Source organism: Ambystoma mexicanum, chromosome 1q (genome assembly GCF_040938575.1).
Source record: "Ambystoma mexicanum isolate Mex_15411 chromosome 1q, UKY_AmexF1_1, whole genome shotgun sequence".
NCBI classification, from domain to species: domain Eukaryota; kingdom Metazoa; phylum Chordata; class Amphibia; order Caudata; family Ambystomatidae; genus Ambystoma; species Ambystoma mexicanum.
The window spans coordinates 1433106621-1433131274 of record NC_090922.1 but is presented as its reverse complement, the minus strand read 5'-3'; the positions used below and the strand labels follow the sequence as shown (position 1 = coordinate 1433131274).

The 24654-nt window shown below is 46.5% G+C and overlaps 1 protein-coding gene across 2 annotated transcripts in view; it reads right to left on the bottom strand.

Moving 5' to 3' along the window:
• Nucleotides 1–24654, bottom strand: part of B4GALT2 (beta-1,4-galactosyltransferase 2) — a 1309500-nt gene that overhangs the window by 163749 nt on the left and 1121097 nt on the right. For both annotated transcript variants that reach the window (XM_069642305.1, XM_069642306.1), the window contains one exon: nucleotides 271–458. In XM_069642305.1, the coding sequence (XP_069498406.1) occupies nucleotides 271–458 (188 nt within the window). The remainder of the gene's footprint in view (nucleotides 1–270; nucleotides 459–24654) is intronic.

Below are 24654 nucleotides of genomic sequence, written 5' to 3'. Positions count from 1 at the left end.
GTATAAGTTGAGAGTTCATTGGAGATTTCCACCATGTCCAAGTCCCAATCCCTTTTTATAGTCGCCAATAATCGTCCTCTCGATGTGGTATCGTCACCAGCCAATTCTACAGTGGCAATAACATTTAGACACTGGGGTGTATAATATTAGCCACCTCTCTGGGCGGAAAGCGTGTGGGAACGTGTTTCTCCCCTATAGAAGCACTCTTCACCAGTATCGTTCCACCTGGCCTGCCCAACAGACCTCTTTACTCTACACCCAAGCTCTTACCGGAACCCAAACTTGTCCATGGCGATTGCAAAGTGCCGCGGCTTCTCGTAGCAGTGATACAGATTGCGGTCGTCCATGGGGATCAGGTCCACGTCGCTGAATATGAAGCAGTCGTAATCGTCCTCCTTCAGAGCCTCCAGAAACCCCACGTTCAGCAGCTTGGCCCGGTTGAAGCTGTCCTCGCCCAGCTGTGAAGGACAGACAACAAATGCCATTTAATTTCCATGGACACGCTAGCAAAAAGAATTGGCGCTTGCAAGCTAAGGAGCTTTCACATCGCGCGGGGCAGGCGACGCGCTTCACAGTTGTAGAGCAATGAGATAAACTGTTCATCTTGAATTTATTTGCGGAGAAGCATGGACACAGTGAATCGGGATGGGGGAGCAGTGATGATATACTTAATTGAGTATGCAGAAGACACCCGCAAAAAAAGAGGTGATGCATGAACACATCTCACACGTCCTACTGGCAGCACCACTCACAAGGCATATGATTAGCACACTAAAAGTCATCAAGAGATCAGAACTGCAACGATCACCCTGGAGTGATGTATACTTACCGGATGCAGGGACTGAGAATGATGGCAGATCAGGCCTATCAACCCCCTTTATTTGCAAAAGGCCATTTCTGCACCTTCTCAATACTCTCTGCCTAGTAATACACTTTACTGAGGAATATTTTCGAGTGTCACATTTGGATGCTTTTATATCCTCTGGCCCAAGAAGGCACAGCCATCATAGATTAGGGGTTACACACTTTATTAGTACCCGGCGAAGGTCAATCAGAATGTATCAAACATTCTGATTGGCCCTCGTTGGGGCTTTACCCGACTGGGAATCCCTCGGCCGGGATTCCTATCCTTTGTTCCCGGCAGGGGGAGGGGGCTGCCAGCCCCTCAGCCAATGAGGATGCTCGAAACGGGGCAGTCTGTGCTCGGAGCCTCCTCACGGCTGGAGGCTGCCATCGTCCCTTGCTAGGGATTCAGGTCTGTATTTTCTTTCTTCCACTCCCCTCCCCTGCAAACTATCCCCTCCTTGCCCTCCCAACCCCGCTTACCATCTTTGTTCTCCTTTTTTCGGAGCAAACGCGCTGGGAACACTTCTGCCCCTAGCGCGTCTGCTCCTGATGGCCACCATGGAAAGGGAAAAAAGACTCCCTTTCCCAGCGTCCATTACTTTTGACAGTGTAGCATTTCGGAAAAGAAAAAATGCTATTAGTACCACGGTCTTGCAGGCCGGGGTACTAAGAGCGATAAGCCCATCGCCGCAAGGGCATTACCAAGTCAGGGTAATAATTAATAACTGTGGGCCCCGTGCTTTACTATAACATACCTTGTGCCTTCAGATTGCACCAGGGAGCACCTCCCAGGGGACCCCTAGAATGCCAGTGGTTGTGGACAAACAAATTCTCCCCAACCCCTCCCTCCCCGAGGTGACCAGCACAGTGGGTAGGCCTCGTTGGACTGGAGGGCAACAGAAGAAGAACAGAAACTAACATTAACACCGGTTGGATGGGGCTCCAGAGGAATAAAGCGAGGAGTAAGGTACATTAGATTCCTGGAGGCAGTGCCCTTGGGCAGTCCCCAGGGCTCGGCAGGAAGAGGAAGTCCCAGGATGTGTTTGTCAGATGATGCTAGGGTGGAGCGAGGATAAGCAGCGGCTCGCCCAGTGAGAATGAAGTCCCAGGTCTGGTGAGCGGGTGTGGCCTGGGTGACAGAGCTGGAGCCACAGGAGGAAGATCAGCCTGTGCTCGTCCTGGAGTTGCGGAGACGCAGCTCTGGAGTACCCCAAGGTGGAAGGGCGAAGAGTCAAACCCAGGTTGGTCAAGGCTTCGGCGGGAGTGGTGGAGGAGCCCTGATGCGCAGATGACCGGGCGGGCTGTAGAGCTCATTGTGGCAATGCTGTGAATCAGGTGCTATGACTAGCCCAACAGCATGCCCATTGAAGTCTGGGCCTGGACAGGAGCAGAGGAGCATGCTTCAGGGCCAGATGGGTGGAAATAGGAAGAATCGCCATTTATATATGTATACTCGAATACAATTATGGTTATATTTTTGTAGGAAGCATAAAAAGCTGGAGGTGTCTGGGTCTGGGGCCAGGGCCGAGTCATGTATATTATAGATATATTATAGATCCAGGTTGAGAATCCTTGGAGGGTATGGGAGGCGGGCTGAGTAGAACCCCGCTGGTTGGGATAGGTTCAAGACTATCCTTAATGAGCATGGCTCTATGCAGTGGGAGAAGTTGAAACTGGCAAAAAGAGCTTATGAGTGGAGGGGTCATTCCTCAGTGCTCTTCCCAAGTGCAGTTAGGAGGAATGGCTGGGGTTGGGATAACCTCTGTCAGCCGGTAACCATGCAAGATCCTGAGCTATCAATGCAGAAGACCATCTTCCATGCTGTTAGTGTTCCTGGACAGGTGGCTGGCACTATCCACTACGTTAATGGACCAAAGACAGGTGCCAGGTTTGCCCTGACTGAATCCATTTCCAAACTCTGGCTTGAGCGCGGAGGCACGCCTCCTTAGACCTGTTGAATGATGCATTGAAAGACATGGGATATCCTGGAGGACCCGGCTTCCCTTGACATTCATCATAGCATTGTGTGACCCCTAAATACATCTCCATCGTGTGTACAGCCGGATTAGAATCTGGGTTCAGGATACCAGAATGTGGCCGTGCAGTCGGATTAGCCTCTTTCAGACACCTGGATATTTTGGATCAAGCAACCTCTGACATAAAGATATAGTTACACAAAACATTGCCATTTGGGGCTTGTTATTAGACTCTACACCTTATCTAACGCAAGTTTTCAGTGTGGTCTTTGGGAGGGCTGTCAGCAGTATGATATGATATGGCATTTATAACGCGCCTGTAAGTAAGTGTTTCTAGGCGCGAGATCATTCTTATAAAAATGTTATGACCCGCCTGGCTGTAGCTAGCCAATTTAAATATGTTTTTACAATCCTTGTGCAGTCCTAATGACTTATGCCTTTATTGTTTTAAATGTCCCTTTCATCTAATACTATGTTTTGCATTGCAGCAACCACTTGCATCAATGATTCCATTCTCCCAACGGTATGGGTTGTCTTGAGTATGGGATTAGGCCTGGTTTATCACTTCAGAATCTGCTATAGTTCTTTTGCTTATGATACCCATGAAAACATCTCTCTCTATAGGAGTAAAGCGACCGCTGCCGCCATGAGGGACATAGTGCTGTTGGCTCTTGTGCTTTTACGGCAATCGTGGGATCGCTCTATTCTTCATGTACACAACTGTTTTTAATAATATGGACCTTTAGGACTGCCCTTCCATCTAGACCAGTGTAGTTTCCTTGGCAACAATACAGCCTGGCTCAGCCTGTTCCTGCTTACACACCTTTTATTCCTACATATACCCATCTGCAGACTGATACTAGGGAATGCATGTTATTTTCGGACATAGCTGGACACTCGGAGTTTGTGGCCAATTAGTGGTCTTAACTACTTTGCGGTGGTGTTTGTGGCACTTATAGATGGAACAACAGTTCCCAGAACTCTTTGAAGGTGACTGTTGGGACTCTGCCCTTTGAACCCTCCTAGCCATCCATAAGTGGGAGCTGCTGAGGCTGAAGCGGATGGTAAGATACGCAACAGCGACATGTGTTGTGCACGAAGCGCGCAAATTGTGTCACTCTCACGCCGTCTTCTGGGGGACCGGCCACTGGAATCTCTTATCGTTGGGGCTGCCCCTTGCATGGAACATCTTCTGGTCATTGAAAACGCTACACTGGATTGTTCTGAAGCTACGGTAAGATCTGATGCCGCTCCCACTGAACTCATTCAAACGATCTTTGACAACCTAAAACTTGCTTGCCAGCTTAGCGGTTTTGAGTACGGCTACACCAAAAACAACTAGATGTTTAGCTACGTACACCCAAAGCGCATCTGGCTTGCCGCCCATTGCCGATAGCCAGTTTTCTGCTTCATTAGGCTGCTTGGGCTTCAACATGATTGAACACGCGAATAACCTTTTAACGCCCACTCTTACCGAAGAGTCGACTGACTCTCAAGGTCTTGCAGCTGCATTTTCAATTCCTCATGGCGCAGCTTCCATCTTGACCTTTCCAATAACTGAAAATGTAAGAACTTCTAAGAAAATAACTCTTGCTCCAGTCCAAATTCATCATGCACAAGTCGAGGCACCTACTCACAGTCCTCACAGACCTAATCACTGACCTGCCTATTATGAATTCAACGTTGGAGGCATCTGAATCCAACCTTGGTGTTGAATCTGGATACTCAACAAATCACCTCCGGGACACTCCTGACTCAGACTCATCAAGTACTGAATATTTGGCGTTGGTATCAATATTGAACAAAGTCATTGCTAAATGTGACAGCATTATGGCTACTGCTGCCAATCACACTTCTATGCTTGCTCAGATTACCGCACTTTTGCCAACTTTTAGACCTAACACGTATCTTGGCTGCAATAAGGAATTATCGATTGAGACGCTTCCCTTAATACGGCCATTCCTCAGGCAGTTGCTTTAACTTATTTTCAATCCAACATTATACAGGTAGCTGACCATGAAAACACCAACTCCTTAATAAACATTGATGAACTTAATCCTGAGAACTCGTTATCTCACAATACTAATATGACCACGAGTACACACGCCCGCAAAAGTGATCTACACAATTTAGAAAGCGTGGTGAGATAACTAAATCACAACCTCCTTACGTAAAAAGTACTTTGATCCAATCTCGTAATGTGTCACAAAATCAATCTAAAACTACTGAGAACTATACAAATGCTGAAGTTATTGCAAGTTCGCCAAAGATGACGGATATTTCGAAAGGTCCAAAAGCTGCCAGGACCACTGCTGGTGTAGGAAATTTAAAGGGGTAAAAAGACATTCACTCCTTGCACCAACACTCTAACTGACGTGATAACCTTTGCAGGCTTCTGTACTTAGGACCTCAATGAGTCCTGTATTTTGGCAGATATTCATGTTCTGTGTGACTCCAAAGCGACTGCACCTGCAATGCAAAATCATGCTGTTGCTCCCCTCAAACAGTGTAATTGTGCATCTAATCCCAGACGTTGCCAGACATGTCATTGTGATCAGCGATCTACGTTGTGTGGGCGAGAATTGCTCTTGCACACTATTGCATCTTAACTCATCACCTATTAAGCTTTATATTAAGAGCGCTGGATGTGACTTTAATACGCACCATCTGCCCACACTAAACGTTCCCACTACTAATATCAAGAGCGTGGGATGTGACTGTAATACACGCCATTTGCCTAGGCCTAATGAGACAATTATCAATAACTATAGAGCTGGCCGTGACAGTAGCAGGAACCATTTGCCTAGGGTAAATGTGCCAACTACCAGTGTATGTGATGTATTATATCATTCCACCATGGCTATAGCTGAGGAGGATCGAGGGAATTCGGCTAATTGCAAGAGCGCTACAACGATCAGTAGTCGTTTTCATCGCTCCAATGCATATATGCTGAATCCTTCTGCCTTCTTGGATCTCTGCCAGCTTATTCTTCAGCTACAAGGCATCTCCACCAGAGACATTAAGCTGGTTGAGATTCCGGACCACTGCGACTTAGTTACTATTTACGTGCATTTTCATCAAAACTCTACCATTGACTTTATTCTACAATGCAAGGTTGATGTTTCTAGGATGGGTTACAATTGCACTATATTATTCCTACAGGATAGTTATGGGGTATTCGTACGAACATTAGCACATAGGGGAGATGGCCCAACTCTTTCACTTTGTGAACCTAGGGCCTATATAGGCTCAACTTCCGTCCAACAGGGTAGTTGCTAACTTGGATGGCTCTAGAGCTGTAAATGTTTCGGATATCCCTAATCACAAAGAAAGGTGAAAAGATGTTGATTGGTCTTGGCTCACTGGCTTTTTGCCCAACAACCCACTGAAACACCCCTGATCATGGCCTAAGCATTTTTTCTCAGAACACCCAGAGATATTCTCATTTATTTGAGAAGGTTGGTTTATTTAACCAACATGTCCCCCTTTGCCATTGTTGTTCTTCAGGAAACGTGGCTCATGAAGGAGGTAAACATTGATGGGAGTATTACTTTGCAGAGGTTGGCCACTAGAGGGCGACTGGATCGACCTAAAGGGTGGCTTCTTATTAGCTTTAGTTTGGCCTTCAACATGATTCATCTGAACATTAAAGAGGGTGCTAGAGGGCCGACCAAGATGGCGGCTCCGTAAGTGAGCTCCGTGCAGCTCCTTATAAATCCTGCTAATCTACTGATCTGTGGTGGAAAATAAAAAGATTTCCACTGCCCAGGAGCTGCCAGGCGTGCTATCTGCCAGATTGACTCCAGTATCGCCGCCGTTGGTCCAAGCTTCACTGAGAAAGGTAACCCGAGGGGGCCGCCGGCTGGGGCCTGCCCAGCCGCGCGCCACTGTGAGCCCTGCGAGGGAGATCCCCTCTGACCGCGCTGCAGGTGGTGGCTGGAACAGGACCCGCGAGAGAAGGAGCTGCCGAGCCGCGGGAGTCCGGCTCGCCGCTGGGGGAGGCCCCCCCCAGACCGCTTAACCCAGGAAGCTCCAAAGGTAGGGGGCCGGCAGGGACGCCTGGAGGAGGGAGCAGCTGAACATCCCAACGGCTGAGAAGATGCGAAGTGCCGGAGCCACACTGCTGCCTGGGGATAGCCCTGCAGGGTGAAGAGGCAGGAGCGGGGCTGCCGGGCGCAGAGCTGGCAGAGCACGTTCGCATCTTTCTGCTGGCGAGCACTGGGAGTGCGGCGGTGGCGTGTGGGCCCAGCCTGCCTGAGCGGAGGCCCCTGCGGGGGTGGGCCCATGCTGCACTTCGGCACACGCTGCCCGCTGCCAGCAATAGCCGCGAGCGCAGAGACTCGCATGGACGGCACTAATATACAAAAAGTCAAGGGACACATTGGGTCTCCCTCGTGCAGTCTATGAGCCATGCATCTTTCCCCCGTCGACCCCTAGATCACAGCAAGGCATGGGGAGCTGGAAAAACTAGGGTGCAACGGTGAGCAATCGCAGACAGGAGCCCCAGCAGCGATACAGCGGCTCTCCCCGACCCTCACTGAAGTAAATATCAAAGGGAACAGGCAAATAGTCTTCTCCTGACAAACATTTCTATTGATGGACACAATCACAAGGAGCCTGTACTAGCCCGGGACGCTATCCCTTTGCTGAAGCTGTACCTCAGGGGAATCAAGCCACATTTATTTTGACCGTTGCTCGCTAACAACGCCGGCTGAGAAGGCGGAGCTCCCCCACAGTACCCTTGGTCAGTGAACCCTTCAAATCGTGCTGACCGCACGCCAATGGACCCAGAAGGCATTATCTCCATCAACCTAAGAGCAAGCACTGCCCAAAGCCTTTGTTTCACCCACACACTGCCCAACAAAACCGCGCGGCAGCCCCCCACCGGTTTTCCCAGGTTGCTCTCTTTGCAGGCACGAAATGCCGGACGCTGCTGCACCACCAAGCCCATGTCGCCTACAACTCACCCGTCCTAAGTACCCGGCAACCAAGACCTATTTGCGAGCATCTAAGAGACGACCATGGGTAAAACAGATAAATCCCAAAGAAAACTAAACTTCGACTCTAGCTCCTCCGCCAAGTCAACCAAATCTAGCAGCAGGATGGGGTCACTTAAACAGGACGATGCTCAAGAAGAGGAACAACTTCAGGACCTTGATATCAGAGAAATCTTACTAGACCTGAAATCCGGAATAGGCGGCCTCGGAAGCAAACTGGACTCACTATCCTTCAAGGTTGACAGACTACAACACCGCTTTGACAAACATGAGGACCGACTGGACACTGTCGAGCAGTGGGTATCTGGTCTGGAGGATGGTGCAGCGGCCCTGACCGCGAGAGTCTCATCACTTGAAACTCAGATGAAAGTCGTGAACGCGAAGAACGAGGATTTGGAAGGACGCTTGTGAAGAAATAATATCAGGATTATTGGAGTCAGAGAACACCAACTTGGAACCAAAATGGAGGAACACGTTGAAAAGATCTGCAGAGAGGTGTTTGGGATCGAGATCCTCTCAAACTTGTTCCTGGTTGAAAGAGCACATAGAGTCCCCAATGCAAATCTAATCCCTGGAACAAACCCACGCCCAATCAGAGCGAAACTCCTAAATTACAAGGACCGCGACTCAATACTTAAAGCAGCCAAGGACAAAGGAGAAATCCGATTCGAGGGAGACAACATCCAATTCTTCACAGACCTCTCCCCAGCCGTCCAGGCTCAAAGGTGGTCATTTACAGCCGTCAAGCACCGAATGCAAGAAAACCAAATACAATATTTAATGCTGTTCCTGCGAAACTACGCGTCCAACATGATGGCAGAGTTCAATTCTTCGTCACTCCTGAGGATGCCAACAACTATCTAGACCGAGCCGGCTGTAAACCTGCTTCCAATAACCTGAGACCACAACGCAGAGACCGGATGAGGAGAGATCCGCCATAGACCAACTCCTGAAATGTGCAAGAAGTCGGAAACTGGCCTTCCTCACCGCCACAAGATGTCCACCACAGATGCATTATTCTGTGAATTAAATGAGCCCTTCCCACTTGGAAGGCTGCTGGCGCCCCAAGCACAGCAATGTTTACTTATTTGTTATTAAGGCAGGGTTTACCGAGGGCCAGTTGGGAGTTGCCCACGCAGGGAAGGGATTTACGCGGGCGAGTTTGGGGTTGCCTGTCTGTGGGAAGGGAACTCTTTAAAGTTATGGAAAAGCACAGGAACCAGGCCTGAACACCACCGGCCGCCAACCCCGGCGGCGTGACCCCAGCCACTCCGGGGTCTACTGCTGGAACCACTCATCAATCTCCATCAAACAAAAAAGATAGCATGACCAAAATACCTACCATTACCAAGAAGCAGAACCAAATCCGGGAAAATGAGACGACTACAGTCCTATGGTTAATTTAGCCACGTGGAACATTAAAGGGGGCAACCAACCTGCCAAATAATACAATACCTCCCTCAGAAGGCACCAGATTGATGTAGCCATGGTCCAGGAAACTCATCTACTCCCCAGCTCTGAGTACAACTGGGCGCGAGACTGGGGCTGCCATAGGTACTTTTCATCATACTCTTCATTTGTGAGGGGAGTCCTCACCTTAATAAGCAAAAGAGTAAAATTTAAACTCATCTCCGCAGAGAAAGACTCAGAGCGTAGAGCACTTTTATTACATGGAACCCAATACTGATGGCGCTAACAATTTTGACTGGGTGATGACACATATCGAGTCCGTGGGGTCGGCCACAATCATTTGGGGAGGCGACCTAAATACACCACTGGACCCACACAAAGACAAATCACAAGGCGCTAGAGCTCCACCATCCAAAGCCAGTCGGCAAATCCAAGAAATCTGCGCTGCTTACAATCTGATCGATATCTGGCGTCACACCCACTGGGACAACAGAGAATTTACCTTCCATTCATGGGAGCACAATACAGTCTCTCGCCTAGATCACTTCTTGGTCTCGTCCCAAGTACACTCCCAATGGAGCCCTTGCCAGATTCTCCCGAGAACCTTATCAGACCACTTCATTGTGACACTCACATACAACCCTGGTGCCTGCAGGAAAAACAGACCACAATGGAGATTCAGCCGGGATCCCTACAAGACCAGGTCTTTGCAGACGAGCTACGAGACGAGCTAACCTCGTTCCTGGAAATCAACCAGCCCTCGGTTACGTCTCCTGGTATCCTCTGGGAGACTATGAAATGCTACATCATAGGGGTGTGTTTGGCGAAGGGACAAGGTATATTGAAACTCATCTGTAGGGAACTAACCTCCAGCGAAGCCAAATTGAGAGAATGGGAATTAAAATACACCCAATCAAAAGACCCTGGGATCCTGGCCGCTCTAAAACAGGAACTCGATAAGTTCAGGGTAACAGCGTAAAGAGAAATAAAGTTCCTGTCTCGGGGTCACAACATCTGGCAATATGGCGAGGGCCAGAAACCTGGCGTCCTACTGGCACGCTTAATCACAGCTGAGCGGAAACCCACACTAGTGGAAAGGATAAGGACTCAACGAGGAGAACTAATCCACACCAAAGAAGAAATCGTCAAAACATTCCGCACATACTACCAAGAATTATATAGTACCAAATAAACTGCGAACCAGACGGAACTCACCCATAACCTAAATGACATCAAACTATACTGGACGGACGAAGCACTGAGAGAGCTACTGAATGTTCCCAATACGAAAGCCCCCGGACCTGACGGCCTAACTGGCGAATTCTACAAGGCACACACCCACCTATTGGCCCCAGTGCTCCTACAAGTCTACGAGGAAGCGATGGAATCCTGAACACTACCCCAGACCCTACGACAAGCAACTATGATTCTCCTCCACAAAACATGAATATCACACGAAGAGTGCGCCTCATATAGGCCAATTTCGTTAATAAACCTAGACAACAAAATACTTGCCAAAATTCTAACAGCCAGACTTCTCCCACTCATGCCGGGCCTAGTTATAGCTGATCAAGCAGGCTTCATACCTGGACGCAACACCTCCTTCGGGATTAGGAGGATTTTTGGAGCGATGGTAGCACTTGATCCTAAGACCCAGGCAACAGCCGCACTGTTAGATGCGGAAAAAGCATTTGATTCGATCGAATGGCCATTCCTATTCGAGGTGATGCGTCGCATGGGACTGGGCGCCTACTTCCTCAAACTCATGGCACTGCTGTACAAGGACCCGTCCTCCAGTATCACCATGGGAACCACTATATCCCTTACCATACAACTACAAAGAGGAACAAGACAAGGATGCCCACTATCAGCAGTTCTTTTTGCACTGGTAATGGAACCTCTGGTGTCAGACCTTCGAGCCTGTCACCTACAGAGAGGCTTAACAATTGGCCCACATAGGTTCATGGTCTCTCTCAACGCAGATGATATTGCGCTCTTTGTACACAGCCCGGCAGACAACCTCAACCCGATAATGCGCACGATAATCAAGTTTGGTAGTTTCTCCGGGCTGAAGATTAATCACTCTAAATCCATCATCTTCCCCTTAATCGAGGCCACAACAACGTTCAGTGACGACTTCGGATTTAAATGGCAATCATCAAAAGTCAAATACCTCAGCATCTCACTGTCTAGATACCATACAGATGTCATGCAGGACAACTTTGGAGCAATGATGGAAGCGCTGCACAGCAAGGTAAATAGGTGGAAGCTTCCCCCACTCACCCTGTGGGGCCGAGTTTCATTAGTGAAAATGGTGATCCTCCCCAATATTCTATACCTCTTCATAATCATCCCTATCCTACTATCACAGCAATTCCTAAAACGTATCGGGAGCCTAATACTCGACTTGGTGTGGGCAAGGTGGCAAGAGTAGCATACTCCACACTCATACAGTCTGTTAGGAAAGGCGGCCTGGCATTACCCGACCCAGAGCGCTAATACTGGGGCCCGAGGCCCAATTTCTAGGGCACTGATACGCCAAAGACTTTGTTCGACCTCACGTCCAAATTGAACGGGCGCTGGCGACACCTTTCCTGCTCAGGACACTAATTATGGGCAATCTCCATGTACCCTACAATACGCTTAACATAATCCAGGATACGCATTCCATCTGGAAAACAATCGCAATAAAGAGCAACATCCAAACAAGGTTCTCCCCATCGATTCCAGCAAGATTCATAGCAGGGCTGCCCCTAACTACGGAGACAACATACTTCAACTGGACAGACAAATTGCAAAAAAAACACTTGAAGACCTCTTTGTCGAGGGCACCTTTATTACCCCGTAACAAGCCAGAGAAAGGGGGTTAAACAGCACACTGGACCTCTTCACATACTTCAGGCTCCGCCACATTACAAAATATCCTGCCCACGTTCTGCCAACAGCCCCCGACATGGCAACTTCTCCACGTGAACATCACAAGGTAACGGAAGACTGATCTCGGAAATTGATAGATAAGTACTGAACGATACAGCACCTACCCCCCCAAGCACCCAAATTGAGATGGGAGAGAACCTTAGGAATCACAATAACAGATGAAGACTGGTCGTATATCACACATCAAACGCTAAAAGTCTCATTGAACACACAGTACAAACAAATTCACTTCAATTCTATCCACCAAATATACTGCACACCGGCGAAAATGCACAGACAACGGCCGGAGACCCCAGCAACATGTGATAGATGCACAGCCCCAGAAGCAGACTTCCTCCATCTGGCATGGGCATGACCCAGCATAGCGCTTTTCTGGAAACTTGTGCTGGAGAAAATCTCTGCAATCACCGGAACCCGACTAGAAAAGTACCCGGTTCTAGCACTCCCGCCCCCCGGCCGTAGACTGATAGATCTATTACTAGTCCTAGCACGAAGGAGAATTGCAATACACTGGGGTGGAGGGCCACCTCCGAGGCCTTCAAGAGTGGCTTAAAGACGTGGCCTACAGCCAGGACGTGGAGACAAACTTTATAAAAACTCTACCACTCCACGCGAGACCACCAGATATCTGGGCTCCATATATTGCATATCTGATATCAACCGTTGACTCAATCTCATCGGGTAGCCCGTCTCCAAATCCTGCTCCCTAAAAAAATCTTATTTTTCACGTTTGTGGCCAGAGGAAAAAGAACCGAATCGCTCTTGGATGGAAACGACAGAAACGCGGGTGAGGGGAGGTGGCCGGTGATGGAGGGGGGAAGGAGGAAAAAAAAAAAATGATTCATCTGAACATTGGTTCTGACTTTGTTCTGGCTTGTTTCATTCAAGGGAAATCTACTAATCTAATCACTGATCATGGTAGTGGCATATGTATATTGTTGATGGGTGACTCTAATGCATATATACAACCAAATTATTGTTGTCCTCCTTTCGTGCCGGAATCCGTATAATTACAAACCAAAGTCAGCCAACAGGGCATAAGATGGGCCAAATCCCTGGGTCAGGTTGATATGTGTATCCTGAATGCAAGATGCCTTCATGACCATCAAGGGAAATTTACCAGAGTTACTGCCACTTCTGCGACCACTATTGATTATATATTTTGTTCCCCCTTCCTATTTAGTACTAACTTGAACCTGTGGTTTCTTGCTAGGGAAGAAAGTGATCACTACCCGTTATTAATCTTATTGGAATTTGATATTTTGGAACATCCTTTCGATAATCTAGAATCAATTGTGATTTATCGCAATAAGAATGGCTTAATATGGAATCCCTCCAATATACGTTTGGGCAAAGGACACTTTCCTGCTGTTTACCTTGGCATTTTGGAGGGGCTGCATGATCCAATATTGGGCACTGATATTATGCCCACTAGTTGTCATTAAGAAGATCCAATAATGCTAAATTGGCATCTTTCGGTTGATCCTAGGTTTGCAATGGAGACTTTCCTTAACCTTCTTGCGGATATGTTGACAAATATGGCTTTACCTAATATTCATGGCCCTAGAACTATCCATTGCAGCAATCAAAAATTTAAATTTGATAATAATATCTGTATAGTGAAAAAATAATCCTACTGAGGGACATACGGATCTTCCAAAAATTACGTAGGGGCTGTGATTGCAGAATTATTTAGGATAAGAAAGCGGTAGTATTCTGGGTGTTGGAAGAATTATCGCAACTACAAGAAAAAAGAAAAATGGTATGCCCTCTTGATGGCTGTAAAAACAGATTAACATAGTCTTTTTTGGCAATTAGTTAGATCTCAGATTAACCGACAATTAGTACTGTTAACAATATCCCGTGAGAAATGGGCCTTCTTTATTGAGAATACAATGGGTAAATAACCAATGGCTATATTTAATATGGATTTAACTAAGGCTAGATGGTATTTCGCTCTTTCGCTATTTGACTTGAGTGAAATTATAAGGACGGTAAAAAATTCTTGTGGGCCCAGTACGGATGGTATATACAACACACTTATTAAATCCAATCCGGACTGGTGGGGAAAGCTTTTAGTTTGCGTGTTTACATCAATCAGTCTATCTGGACCTATTTCTCCTACTTGGCGTGAAAAAGTAATCGTGCCTATTTACATAAAAGAGTCTAGGCATGAGGCCAAACACTATCGTTTGTTGGCCCTTCTTGATGCTCTGGCAAATATTTTTGCCACTGTGTTGCTATTAGAATTGAGTATCGGGCCGCAGAATGTAATCGTCTCCCACATTTTCAAACTGGCTTTATAAAGAGAGCAGTAACCTTGACCAATATCCTTATGCTGTTGGGATTCATTGACTATTCTTGGTTGACACGACAGCCGCACACCTACGCATTATTCAGTGATTTCAGTACTGCCTTTGATACCTTCAGTAAAGAGAGATTGAGGCAGAAACTGCATTTGTGGGGCATTGCGCTTGGACTTTTAAAAATGATCATTTCACTCTATCCGTCCATTAAGGTTAAAATAGGATTAACTAATTCAGGTGCTGTTACGCAATCATTTCATACTATGGTCAGTATCAAAGAAGGGTGCATATTGGCCCCGATATTATTGAATTTGTACTTTGCGGTTCTCTTAGAGACATTGAGAACCCCTAATGCTAACCTTCCTCGAGTGGGTGAACTTAAGATGCGTTGGTTAGGATACACAGGCAATCCTTTCTTGCTTGAGAGCACCCCACATGGCTTGCAGTGTTTGATGGATTTGTTACATATATATGTTGAGCTAAATGGTCTAACCATTTATATCTGAAAAAATCTAATCTATGGTATACAGCCCAGGGCCACTCAGGATATTTAGAAGTGCTCATTGAGACTTGGGGAACAGCCAATTGAACAGGTCTCTAAATATAACTATCTGGGCCTCACCTTTGACCTACAATTATTATGGGATAAGCATATGATGGGACTTTAGGTGAAAGTCTGAGAGTTAACAGAGGCCATGCAAGGTTTTGCTAAAGAACAAGCAGGTTATTCCCTGGATTCCTTGATGCAGATCTGTACATTTACAATACGTCCTGTTATTCTCCATGGTGTTGACATCTGGGGATTGAAACATATATTGAGTACTGCAAAAATAGCTTCTCAATCTACCGGTTGCTACTGCGATAGAGTATGTTTTTCTTGAGTTCCAACTGAATACCATTGTCAGTAATAGTTTGATTGATAACTGTAACCACTACTTGAAGCTGAGGCATGCCCCAGTAAATTCCCAGCTTGAGCTAAATGGTAGTGGCTCATTCAGTGTGGTGCCAATGGGTGTAGGACTATGTATATGTGCACGTTACACAGAGATCACCATACTTGGTCTGTATGATTTTGATGCCCCGCAGCAGATTATTTCTCAACTAAAGTTAAATCATGCCTCAAAAAAAAGATCTATAATATGGATATGGAACAGACTATTGTGACTTTATCAACTAAAGGTTTGGCATGTGAATATCTTTTCCAGCATTTTGCCTGTCCCAGCATTGGTGGTTACTTGTCTGCTTACCCCCATCAATTGGATTTTAGCCAAATAGCTCTGCATACTATTTTAATCTAGTTCCTTCTGGAGAAGTAGTAAGAGGACGGATGGGAATTTTGAGACACTTATGCGGCAGTAGATTATGTGGGGGAGTTGCCGTGGAAACGGAAACATTTCATTTTGTACTCTGCAGTCCTCTACTATTTCAGCCTGTGGCATTTCTTCTTCCCTCTTTAATCACTATGCAATTTGGACTTATTAATATGAAGGAAATGGTGTGGGATTGATATACCACACCACTAAAATGAGGGGGAAAATGTAACTTATTTTTAAGATCTTAACCTGATGTTTTATCGGATTGTAATACTATTCAAGGAATATATTACATGTGAACAAATGATTATTTAAGGACTTTTTAATATTGTTTAAAAAGCTATCAATTAGCTGTATTGTACACAATAATAAATAAAAATGAGTGCAACCTGGTACATCAAGCACACTACATCACCACTAAGCTGAAAGAGCAGATGTATTTAACCGGTCCGATAGCACAGCAAGTAGAGCGCTCGCTTTGACATCTGACGCTGGTTCGAATCCCGGCGGGACCAAACTCATATATAAATGCTAAATTATTATTATTATATAAAGGAGTGAGGGCCAGTAGCAGGAGTTAGCTAAACCTGGTGACAGTAACAAAGCGTGTGCCTATGAATTGTTTTGTCTTTCACTTGCGGAAGGCCTCTATCCAGGATCTTACCAGTGTTAAATGTTTGCCCAGACAACTAGAGAGAACTTTCTGCTTTATACAAATGTACTGCTTAATGAATACTCACTACGCCCACTCTTCTATTAGGATCAGAGGTGTGTTCGTAACTTAAGGCTCTAATTTAGAACATACTTAAATTTGGAAAAAGTTGGGATCAAGCAAACTCAACGGACATTATCTTGTCTCACTAGTTAGGGGTGTAATATTCGGTCCATATACACCACTGTAGTCTGCTACCCTCACTTTATTAAGACAGTGCTTTCAATGTGGTGTGGTCAACCAGAACCGAATGTGCCCACCTGAGACCCTAGCTCTAGTCTTGTCTGCAATAGTTGTCTATATGGCCTTTTTCCCGAGGGCCCTTAGAATCTCTGCAAGGTCCAGGGGAAGAACTTAGAGGCCTGAGGTGTCAGCCGAATAATGCACACAGGACCTTGATAGATGATAGAGGACAAGTCAGCTACTGCAGATCCATTTTGAAGCAGTGGCTGTGAAAAATGATTTGATGTATGCTAACTTTGAGGATCTGACGCACAGGGTAGCTGCACTAGTCAGCTGGAGGCCAGTATCAATCAGGGTGATTATACAGATCGAGGAGAAACTGGTGGGAATCATGGCCAATAATGAGTACTTGGCGGGTCTCTATTGGCTACCCAACAATAGTGCAATTGCACCATTTTTGAGATCTCAATGGAAAAGATGTTGGTCGCCGTCTTGGGTGATCAGCTGTTCTCTAAGCAGCGAATGATTGAACGGGCTCACACCACCTTAGGACATAGGCTACTGCCTAAAGCTAGCCCATTACCAGTCCTCAAGGAACTAGAAGCCCAGCACCTGCCCCCCAGGCATTACCAAAGATGAAACTTGGTGCATGAGCATCTAAGAAGCCCTCATAATCCAAGACAAAATTGCGATTAAACAAACCTTTATCAAAACCGAGCCACCTTCGTTGCCACAATCTGACTACCCAAACACAGACCCATTTCTCTTCCATCAGGTCTCGGAAAAACAAAGTGGGTACAATCCTCAAAAGTCTTAAACCCTCAAGATGCAAAGGAGATACCTGCCATGTCCCCATCATCAAAGAATGTGTGGAGGCTCTCATCCCTTTCATCACCAGTTTTATCAACAACTCGTTCACCTCCAGTGAGGTTCCCATCTCTCTGAAGGACGCTTGGGTCCTTCCCCTCCTAAAAACCCTCACTTGATCCAGCCACGGCTGAGAGTCCCATTCTTGCTCACGATCCTAGATAGGCCTGCCTCTCTTCAAATCCAGCACTTTCTAGAATCTAATCAGGTACAGGGTCTACGCCAATCTGGCTTCAGACCTGGTCATGAAACTGAACCAGCCTTGTAGGACCTCACAAATCAACTGGACACCATCAGAGACGAAGGCAGGCCTGCCCTCCTCCTCCTCCTAAACCTCTCTGCTGCCTTTGATTTGGTAAACCATAATATTCTCTGCTGCCAGCTCACCACAGCTGCCATTTTTTTGGTTAATGCTACGTTCTGGGTAGATTCCTTCCTATCTGGAAGAACTATGCAAGTCTTCTTGGACACAGGCTGTGCCCCCCAACCCTCTATCACTTGTGGAGTGCCCCAAGGCTCATGTGTCTCCCAGACACTCTAAAACATTTTCATCAAACCCCTATCTGACATCCTGGATTCCATTGGCATATCCTACAATAACTATGCCGATGATACTCAAATTCTGCTACCCCTAATGAGCAATCACCAAGAGGACTCTCACACCCTAAAACCTATATACGCTGTTATCCAGGCCTGGATGGCCACTAACGACCCTTGTCTTAATAATGAGAAGACAGAGATCTTGATAATCGGCCCACCATCAGTCCTTAAGGACCTCGCCCCCAATAGGCCAAGTTCATATTGACACCTTACAGATTCTAGTCTCCACGTCACTGAAGACCTTAGGAATTTACTTAGACTCCTCACTTTCTTTGATACGGCGGATCAATGCCAATTCCACATCCGCTGCCGACACAACAAAGCTCATTAATGCTGCCAGACCTTTTCAAGCCCCAGCCGGCTGCATTACCATTGCGAGAGCGATCGTTGGAGTCAGATTGGATTACTGCAATGCCCTCTTTGCTGGCACTTCCACCCAGAACATTCACAAACTACAAGTGATACAAAACAATGCAATCCGGGCAGCCCTCAATATCCCCAAAAACGACCACATCTCAGAAGCAAGAAGGAATGCCCACTGGCTGCCAATTCAGGAAAGGATCATCTTCAAAACTCTCAATCACACACCGATGCCTATCGAACTAGGCACCACCATACTTCAACCAGAGCTTTGCTACAGCCACGTCTTCCAGACCCATCAGAAGAGTTTATGCCCACAGACTTGTCCTGCCCAAATTCAAGTGGGACAGGAGTGGAGGCTCAAGCTTCCCCTCTGTGGCCACTCGTCAATGGAGCTCTTTCCCACCACATCTGAGAGCAGAACACTCCTATTGGGCCATCGGAAAAACGTGGCTGTTCACATAGCGCTACTGTTCTCTTCCTCTCTTGTTATTCTGCTTCTACCACCGCCTGACTGACAATGTAAGAGTACCTGGTTGTAACAGCGCCTTGATGCCCACGGGTTTTGTGTGCTTAATGATTGTAAGCATAAATAAATATACTAAATATGGGACTCGGTTGCTGTCTGAAGTGTACTGCTAGGAGAGAGTAGAAGAGTGATCAGAGGGAAGGTTGAGCATTTAAACATTGTTAGAAAAGCACCCCGACCAGTAGCATTGGACATGGCAGACCATCATTGTACTGCACTGCCTATGAGACAACTTAAATATTAAGAAGTGTAGACTGAAGTGGAGGGAATTTGGTACTGTAAACAATTTTAAAGAATCAGTGTTGAATGTTCAAAAAAGAGTGACTAGCCTGAAGAATGAACTGCAACCATCCAAGCTGTGAGATTCGTGTCATACTGTATTGCCCAGGACACATGCATGCATATTTTAATTCTGCAGTTCTGTAATAAATACAAATAAAGGGCAGTCCTAAAAGGGCATTGGTGGCAGGGGCATGTGCACCCAGCTTTCACAGCTGCTCCTTATTTGGAGGCCCTGTCATATACACTTGCCAATCCAATGCCGGGCGAATAAAGCCTGAAGACGCACAGATGGACTTGTCCTCAGTCCCTGCCTCGGACCCTCTGTTGATTACGCTATGCTGTATGGGTGCTTTATAAAGCACCAACACGGATTACCCATCACCCAGCAAGACAGCAAAACACACGAATGCACCTTTCAAAGAGAGGTGTGCTTAAGAGGAAGCACACAGATTAGAATCCCAGTGGGGTGCCACAGCCTTCCTGCCTTCCTTGGTCAATGCCGTGAGTACCATTTTCTGTGGAGTAGTATTTATCCTGGCATGAGCTTTGTAAAGTGCAGAGGTCTTCGGGGGCAAGGGGGGGTTCTGTGTGCTAGGGAAGAGCTGCAGCTTTGAATTAAAGTAACCGGCCTTACATTCATGTTCCCTTGGGGGCATTTGGTATGGCGTGGCCTGTTGGGTCCAGAATCCGGAACAGCAGCTGCTGTACCATGCAGAGGCGTCGCTAGGGGGGGGGGCTAAGGGGGCTATAGCCCCTGGTCTTTTGGTTGTAGCCCCGGATAGAATCTCAGGAGCTACAGCCAAAAGGCTGGCTAGCCCCCAGTCCTGACAGCTCCTACATCAGTGTAGCCCCGGGTCTTTTCCAGACCTAGCAACACCCCTGGTACCATGCAAAGGACTGTATGGGAATGCTGGGTAAAGCTGAAGCCATGTTCTTGGGGCAGTAGTAGACACCACACCGTGCAGGCGTTTTGCTGGTTACCATTTACCAGAGGAAATGGGTGATGAAATGAATATACAGCAGTAACAAACCCCAAGCTATGGGCATGTCTAAGGTGAGTCAATAATAGTGTGAGGTATTTCACAAATTAACCATTGCAATAGCGAAGTTAGAATTGGGAAGTTCAAAGAGAGCTACAGCTCTGCCCACCACATAAAAAAGAGGCTTCCAAACGTGAATTGCAATAAGTATCAAGTAATTTACGAAAGTCCATGCAGCAAAATAGATTGCCATTGTCCATAAAGCTCTTGTCTATAAGTGTGTCAATATCAGTGCTCATATTTCATAAACCAAAATACGTTCACATTTAGCCCACAAGCCCACGCGGGTTTCCAACTCGTACTGGTCCTTTGCAAGGCTGGGCTCAAACAGTCAACAGATCTCGTCAGGTACACACTGAATGCAGATAGTGGTGTGAAGTTGTTGTGGTCTACGCACTGGTTGTCGCCCGGTGACGTAGATGGCCATGTCTCCAAATGAGTATGTTCGATTGATTCACAATGCATAGTATAGGCTTTTGTTCCAGTTTGTGGCGGGACTCTATATTCGGACTCCTGTGTTAGAGGAAGTCCGCGCCGCCGGTTCGGCATCCCGCGTGCTTTCGCCATGAATGATGAAATGATTAACCCAGAATCACATAATTTTTTTGGTAAAATGCCCAATCACGGATTAGATCCCAGGTCTGTAGTTTCCAGAGTGGGAATTCAAGCCGCTAGACCGAATCCCCTTATTGCTGTGCTTCTCACATCACTGCCATCACATTTTAACTAAGAGGACTCCAGGATCCATTTTCTGGAGGCTGTCTCAGCCGCGCCATCTGTGCCGTCTATGCTGGCAGCGCGCCCTCTCTTCCCTCTGCCAGCAAAGGACGAGGCTCGAACATGTTGATCATTTTGCTTTGGATGTGTGCTGGTTTCAGACTGAGTTGCTTAGTGACCCCCCCATTCTGACATTCGCCGGTAGAAAGTGTGGCTCTGTTGCAGGGTTTTAGTAGATGAGGGCAGTTCACAAAGCAAATAGTCAATGCTTCGGATTGGCAAAGTTTCAGTCACTTATTCCCTCCCTCCCTCATTCATTCATTCTTCCATGAAACGTGACATGTTACTCAGTAGGGTAATAGTGCAGGCCCGCATGTCGTATGCGGTCTTCAGGAAGTAGCCCGATCATTGGGGTCATGATTGGTAAATGATGAGGGCTGAGTGTGGGAGCTGTTTGGGGATCGCTGTCGGTGCTCGGTCACCGGCCACCAGTGTGCCGTCACCATCCGGGTGAGAGATAACTCGTCCCTGGACAATGGTACTGCAATCTGCTTTTCCGGAAGCGTGGGAATGCGTGCCGTGCTGATGTGAGTCTTGAAGGAGAAGGTGCAGTGTTTATGTTTGGCATGGTAGGTGAGGTGGTGCATAAAGCGGGTCAGTTTCGTCTCGTCATGCCAGGGCCGGGTCTGTGTTTGCTTCATGTTCTTGCAGAAGGGGATGAATTCTGTCTTTGTTGGGTTGACGTTTGAGTAATTTCTAAGGGGTTTATTACAGATGTAAGCATTTCTGTGCTTAACAAAGTTTCTTCAGTGAATTGTTTAGCTTTCATTTAATGATCTTCAATAAGATACCCACTGTGCCCGTTGGGGTGTGCCTATGGCCATGTCCAATGCCGCCATGGCCTCTGCACCATATAAGACACTGCACGCCCACTAGGCATGCCTGCAGCTTTTTAAACAGGGCATTGCTTGTAGCTATGCCCAGTGGAGATCAGGTCACGGAATGGCTTCCATCCAAAGTGCCCAGGGGCATCCACTGAGACCGAGCCCAAATATCCTGCACCCAAGGCCTGGCTTGCATTCATTTCCAAGGGTTTATAGTGATAATTTCGAAAAAATCATTTCGAAAAACAAAAATGTCTAAAGAAATATGTCTAATGAAAATATGTCGAAACTACATACTTACAATGGCCATGGTCATTTTTTCTAAAAAAAAAAAAATCGAAAAAAAATTCGATGACACTATGCCAACATATCAATGGCACTTGTCAAAAAAAGTTAACGTTGTTATGGTGGGGGGTCCCCCAACCCCCCTCACCCCCCTCCTCTATCCCCCCACGGAACATTATTTACCACTATTACTATTTATTAAAATATTTAATATATCATTATATTAATTATTTACCATAGCACTTACCTTATATTTCGAATTAATTCGAAAAAATTTGATTTATTGTTTATTAGACATTCATATTTCCAAAAATAATATTTTCGACATTTTGACTTTCAAAAATATTACATTCGAAAATATAACTGGATACCATTTCCGAGCACTTCAAAGAGATGTGATGCCCCCACTTCGCATCCTTTACCCATGCCGAGTGGACAATCTGCATGGGCATTGCAGACGTCCATGCCCCAGTCACCTGAAAAACATCCAATGTACCCATTGGGCATGTACTGTGGCCATGCACCAGGCTTATCTGAGTCAGAAGCTAAGAGGCCCATTCACCACACCTTAACAGTGAAATGGGGGGGAAGTAGGAGATGTGACATGCCGCGGCCATCCATCCATCATGAGACCTTGAGAGGCACCAGTCGAAGCCCCATAGATAAATGGGGTGCCATCCAAGTTTACTGCCTCAGGCAGCACCTTGTGTTCCCAATTAAAAAAATAAGGAATAACAGATGCATAGGCTACGTCTGTATGCACAGCTCCCCTAAAATGTTCAGATCACTGGTATCGGCAAAGGAGTGCCATAGAATGGAGCTCTAATAGTATAGCTATGTGGTCTGAAGGGCAGCTTCAACATAGCAATGCATCTTTTAATATGCATGAATTAACATGTGTAGAAATATGGGTTCAAGAAATACCCTGTTTAGAGTTTTATAATGTTTCTATTTGCTTAACGATACACAATTTATCAATGGCAATTACTTTTACTCCATAAAAATAATGTTGCCACAAGCTTTAAAAAAATACAAAAAAGTAAAATATTCCCACTTCAAATTCTTATCTAGAGCCTATGAGAGGGAGTGGGTAATATAAGAAGGAACTCACAGGGGTGGGAGGAAGGTGCATTATTGGTGGTGAAGTTCTAGCTCCTTAAGGAAGGAGAAGAGCTCCTTGGTGTTAGAGTTAGCATTAGCAATTGTCTTGTTGAGGGACGGCTAGTCTGTAGGATTTGGCTGCATACTTAAATAGAAATGTATGGGTGTTTGTTTGGTGTTTTTTCCATGATGTTTCAGCCTGATGCTTCTCAGCTCTTAGGATTTGGAGGTTATCTGTAAACCAAGAGTTAGTGTGGGAGAGCGTTTTGACCTTGCTTGGGCCAATGGAGAAACTGTGCTAACCTAGTTCTCTAGTGTTTCTTTTTGTATAGGTCAGCTGGTATGCTGGGTTGACTGTCCAGGCTACGAGGTGGTCTGGGTGGAGATTGGCAAGGAGAGGGGTGATGCTATCTCTGGTGATTTGCGGGAGCTTCTAGACCAGGAAAGTGGCATCAGGGGCCAGGGTGGCACTTGTTCTGCGGCAGGGGGATTTCAAAGCTCACAATGAAGTGGTCAGACCAGGGGCAAGTGGAGATGTCTGAGATGTTGACCACACAGTTCAGATCTCCTAACCAGTCTAGGCTGTGGCACTTAGTATGGGTAGGGGTATTGACTCTGAGAGTGAGGCCTAATGTTTGTAGTACAGTTGCTAGAGAGGAGGCATTGCGGTCTGCTGGGTCTTTTATGCCCAAATTGAAGTTGCCTAGGAGAATGTCTCTGGAGGCTGGTTTAAGGTTAACACTGATGAGGTGAATAATATCATCCTCGAAGGAGCCTATGGGACCTGGCGGCCTATAAAGTATGTTGAGAGCTATTGAGCTGGTGTGTGATGTGGTAAGCTTAAGGCAGAGAATGTCACAATTCCCCTCAAGTTTAGCTGGGCATTCCCTGATTTTCACTGAGTCTCTGTAGTTTAGGGCATCCCCCCTGTCTGCCTACTCTTTTTTTTTAAACTTTTATTTTTGCTGACAGAGGCAGATAACATACACACTTACATCGGGACAATAAGAACATATTCAGTATACATATACATGGATACATGGACTTATATGCAGAAGGTAGGCAACGGAGGTCAATTAGCAACAAAACATGAGTCACCAACATCTTAAATAGCGATTGAAGAGGACCGGGAGGACCCGCCCGTCAAGGAGGTGTCATTTAAATTATTCAGATAGCTATTGAAGGCAGACCAAATATTATGGGGACGGGAACGGGTCGGGAGCATGTCCAGGAATCCCTCCTCGCAGTTCCGAGACCACGTAAGCAGATTCAGCCATTTTTGATATGTCGGGGGGGTCGAGCTCCTCCA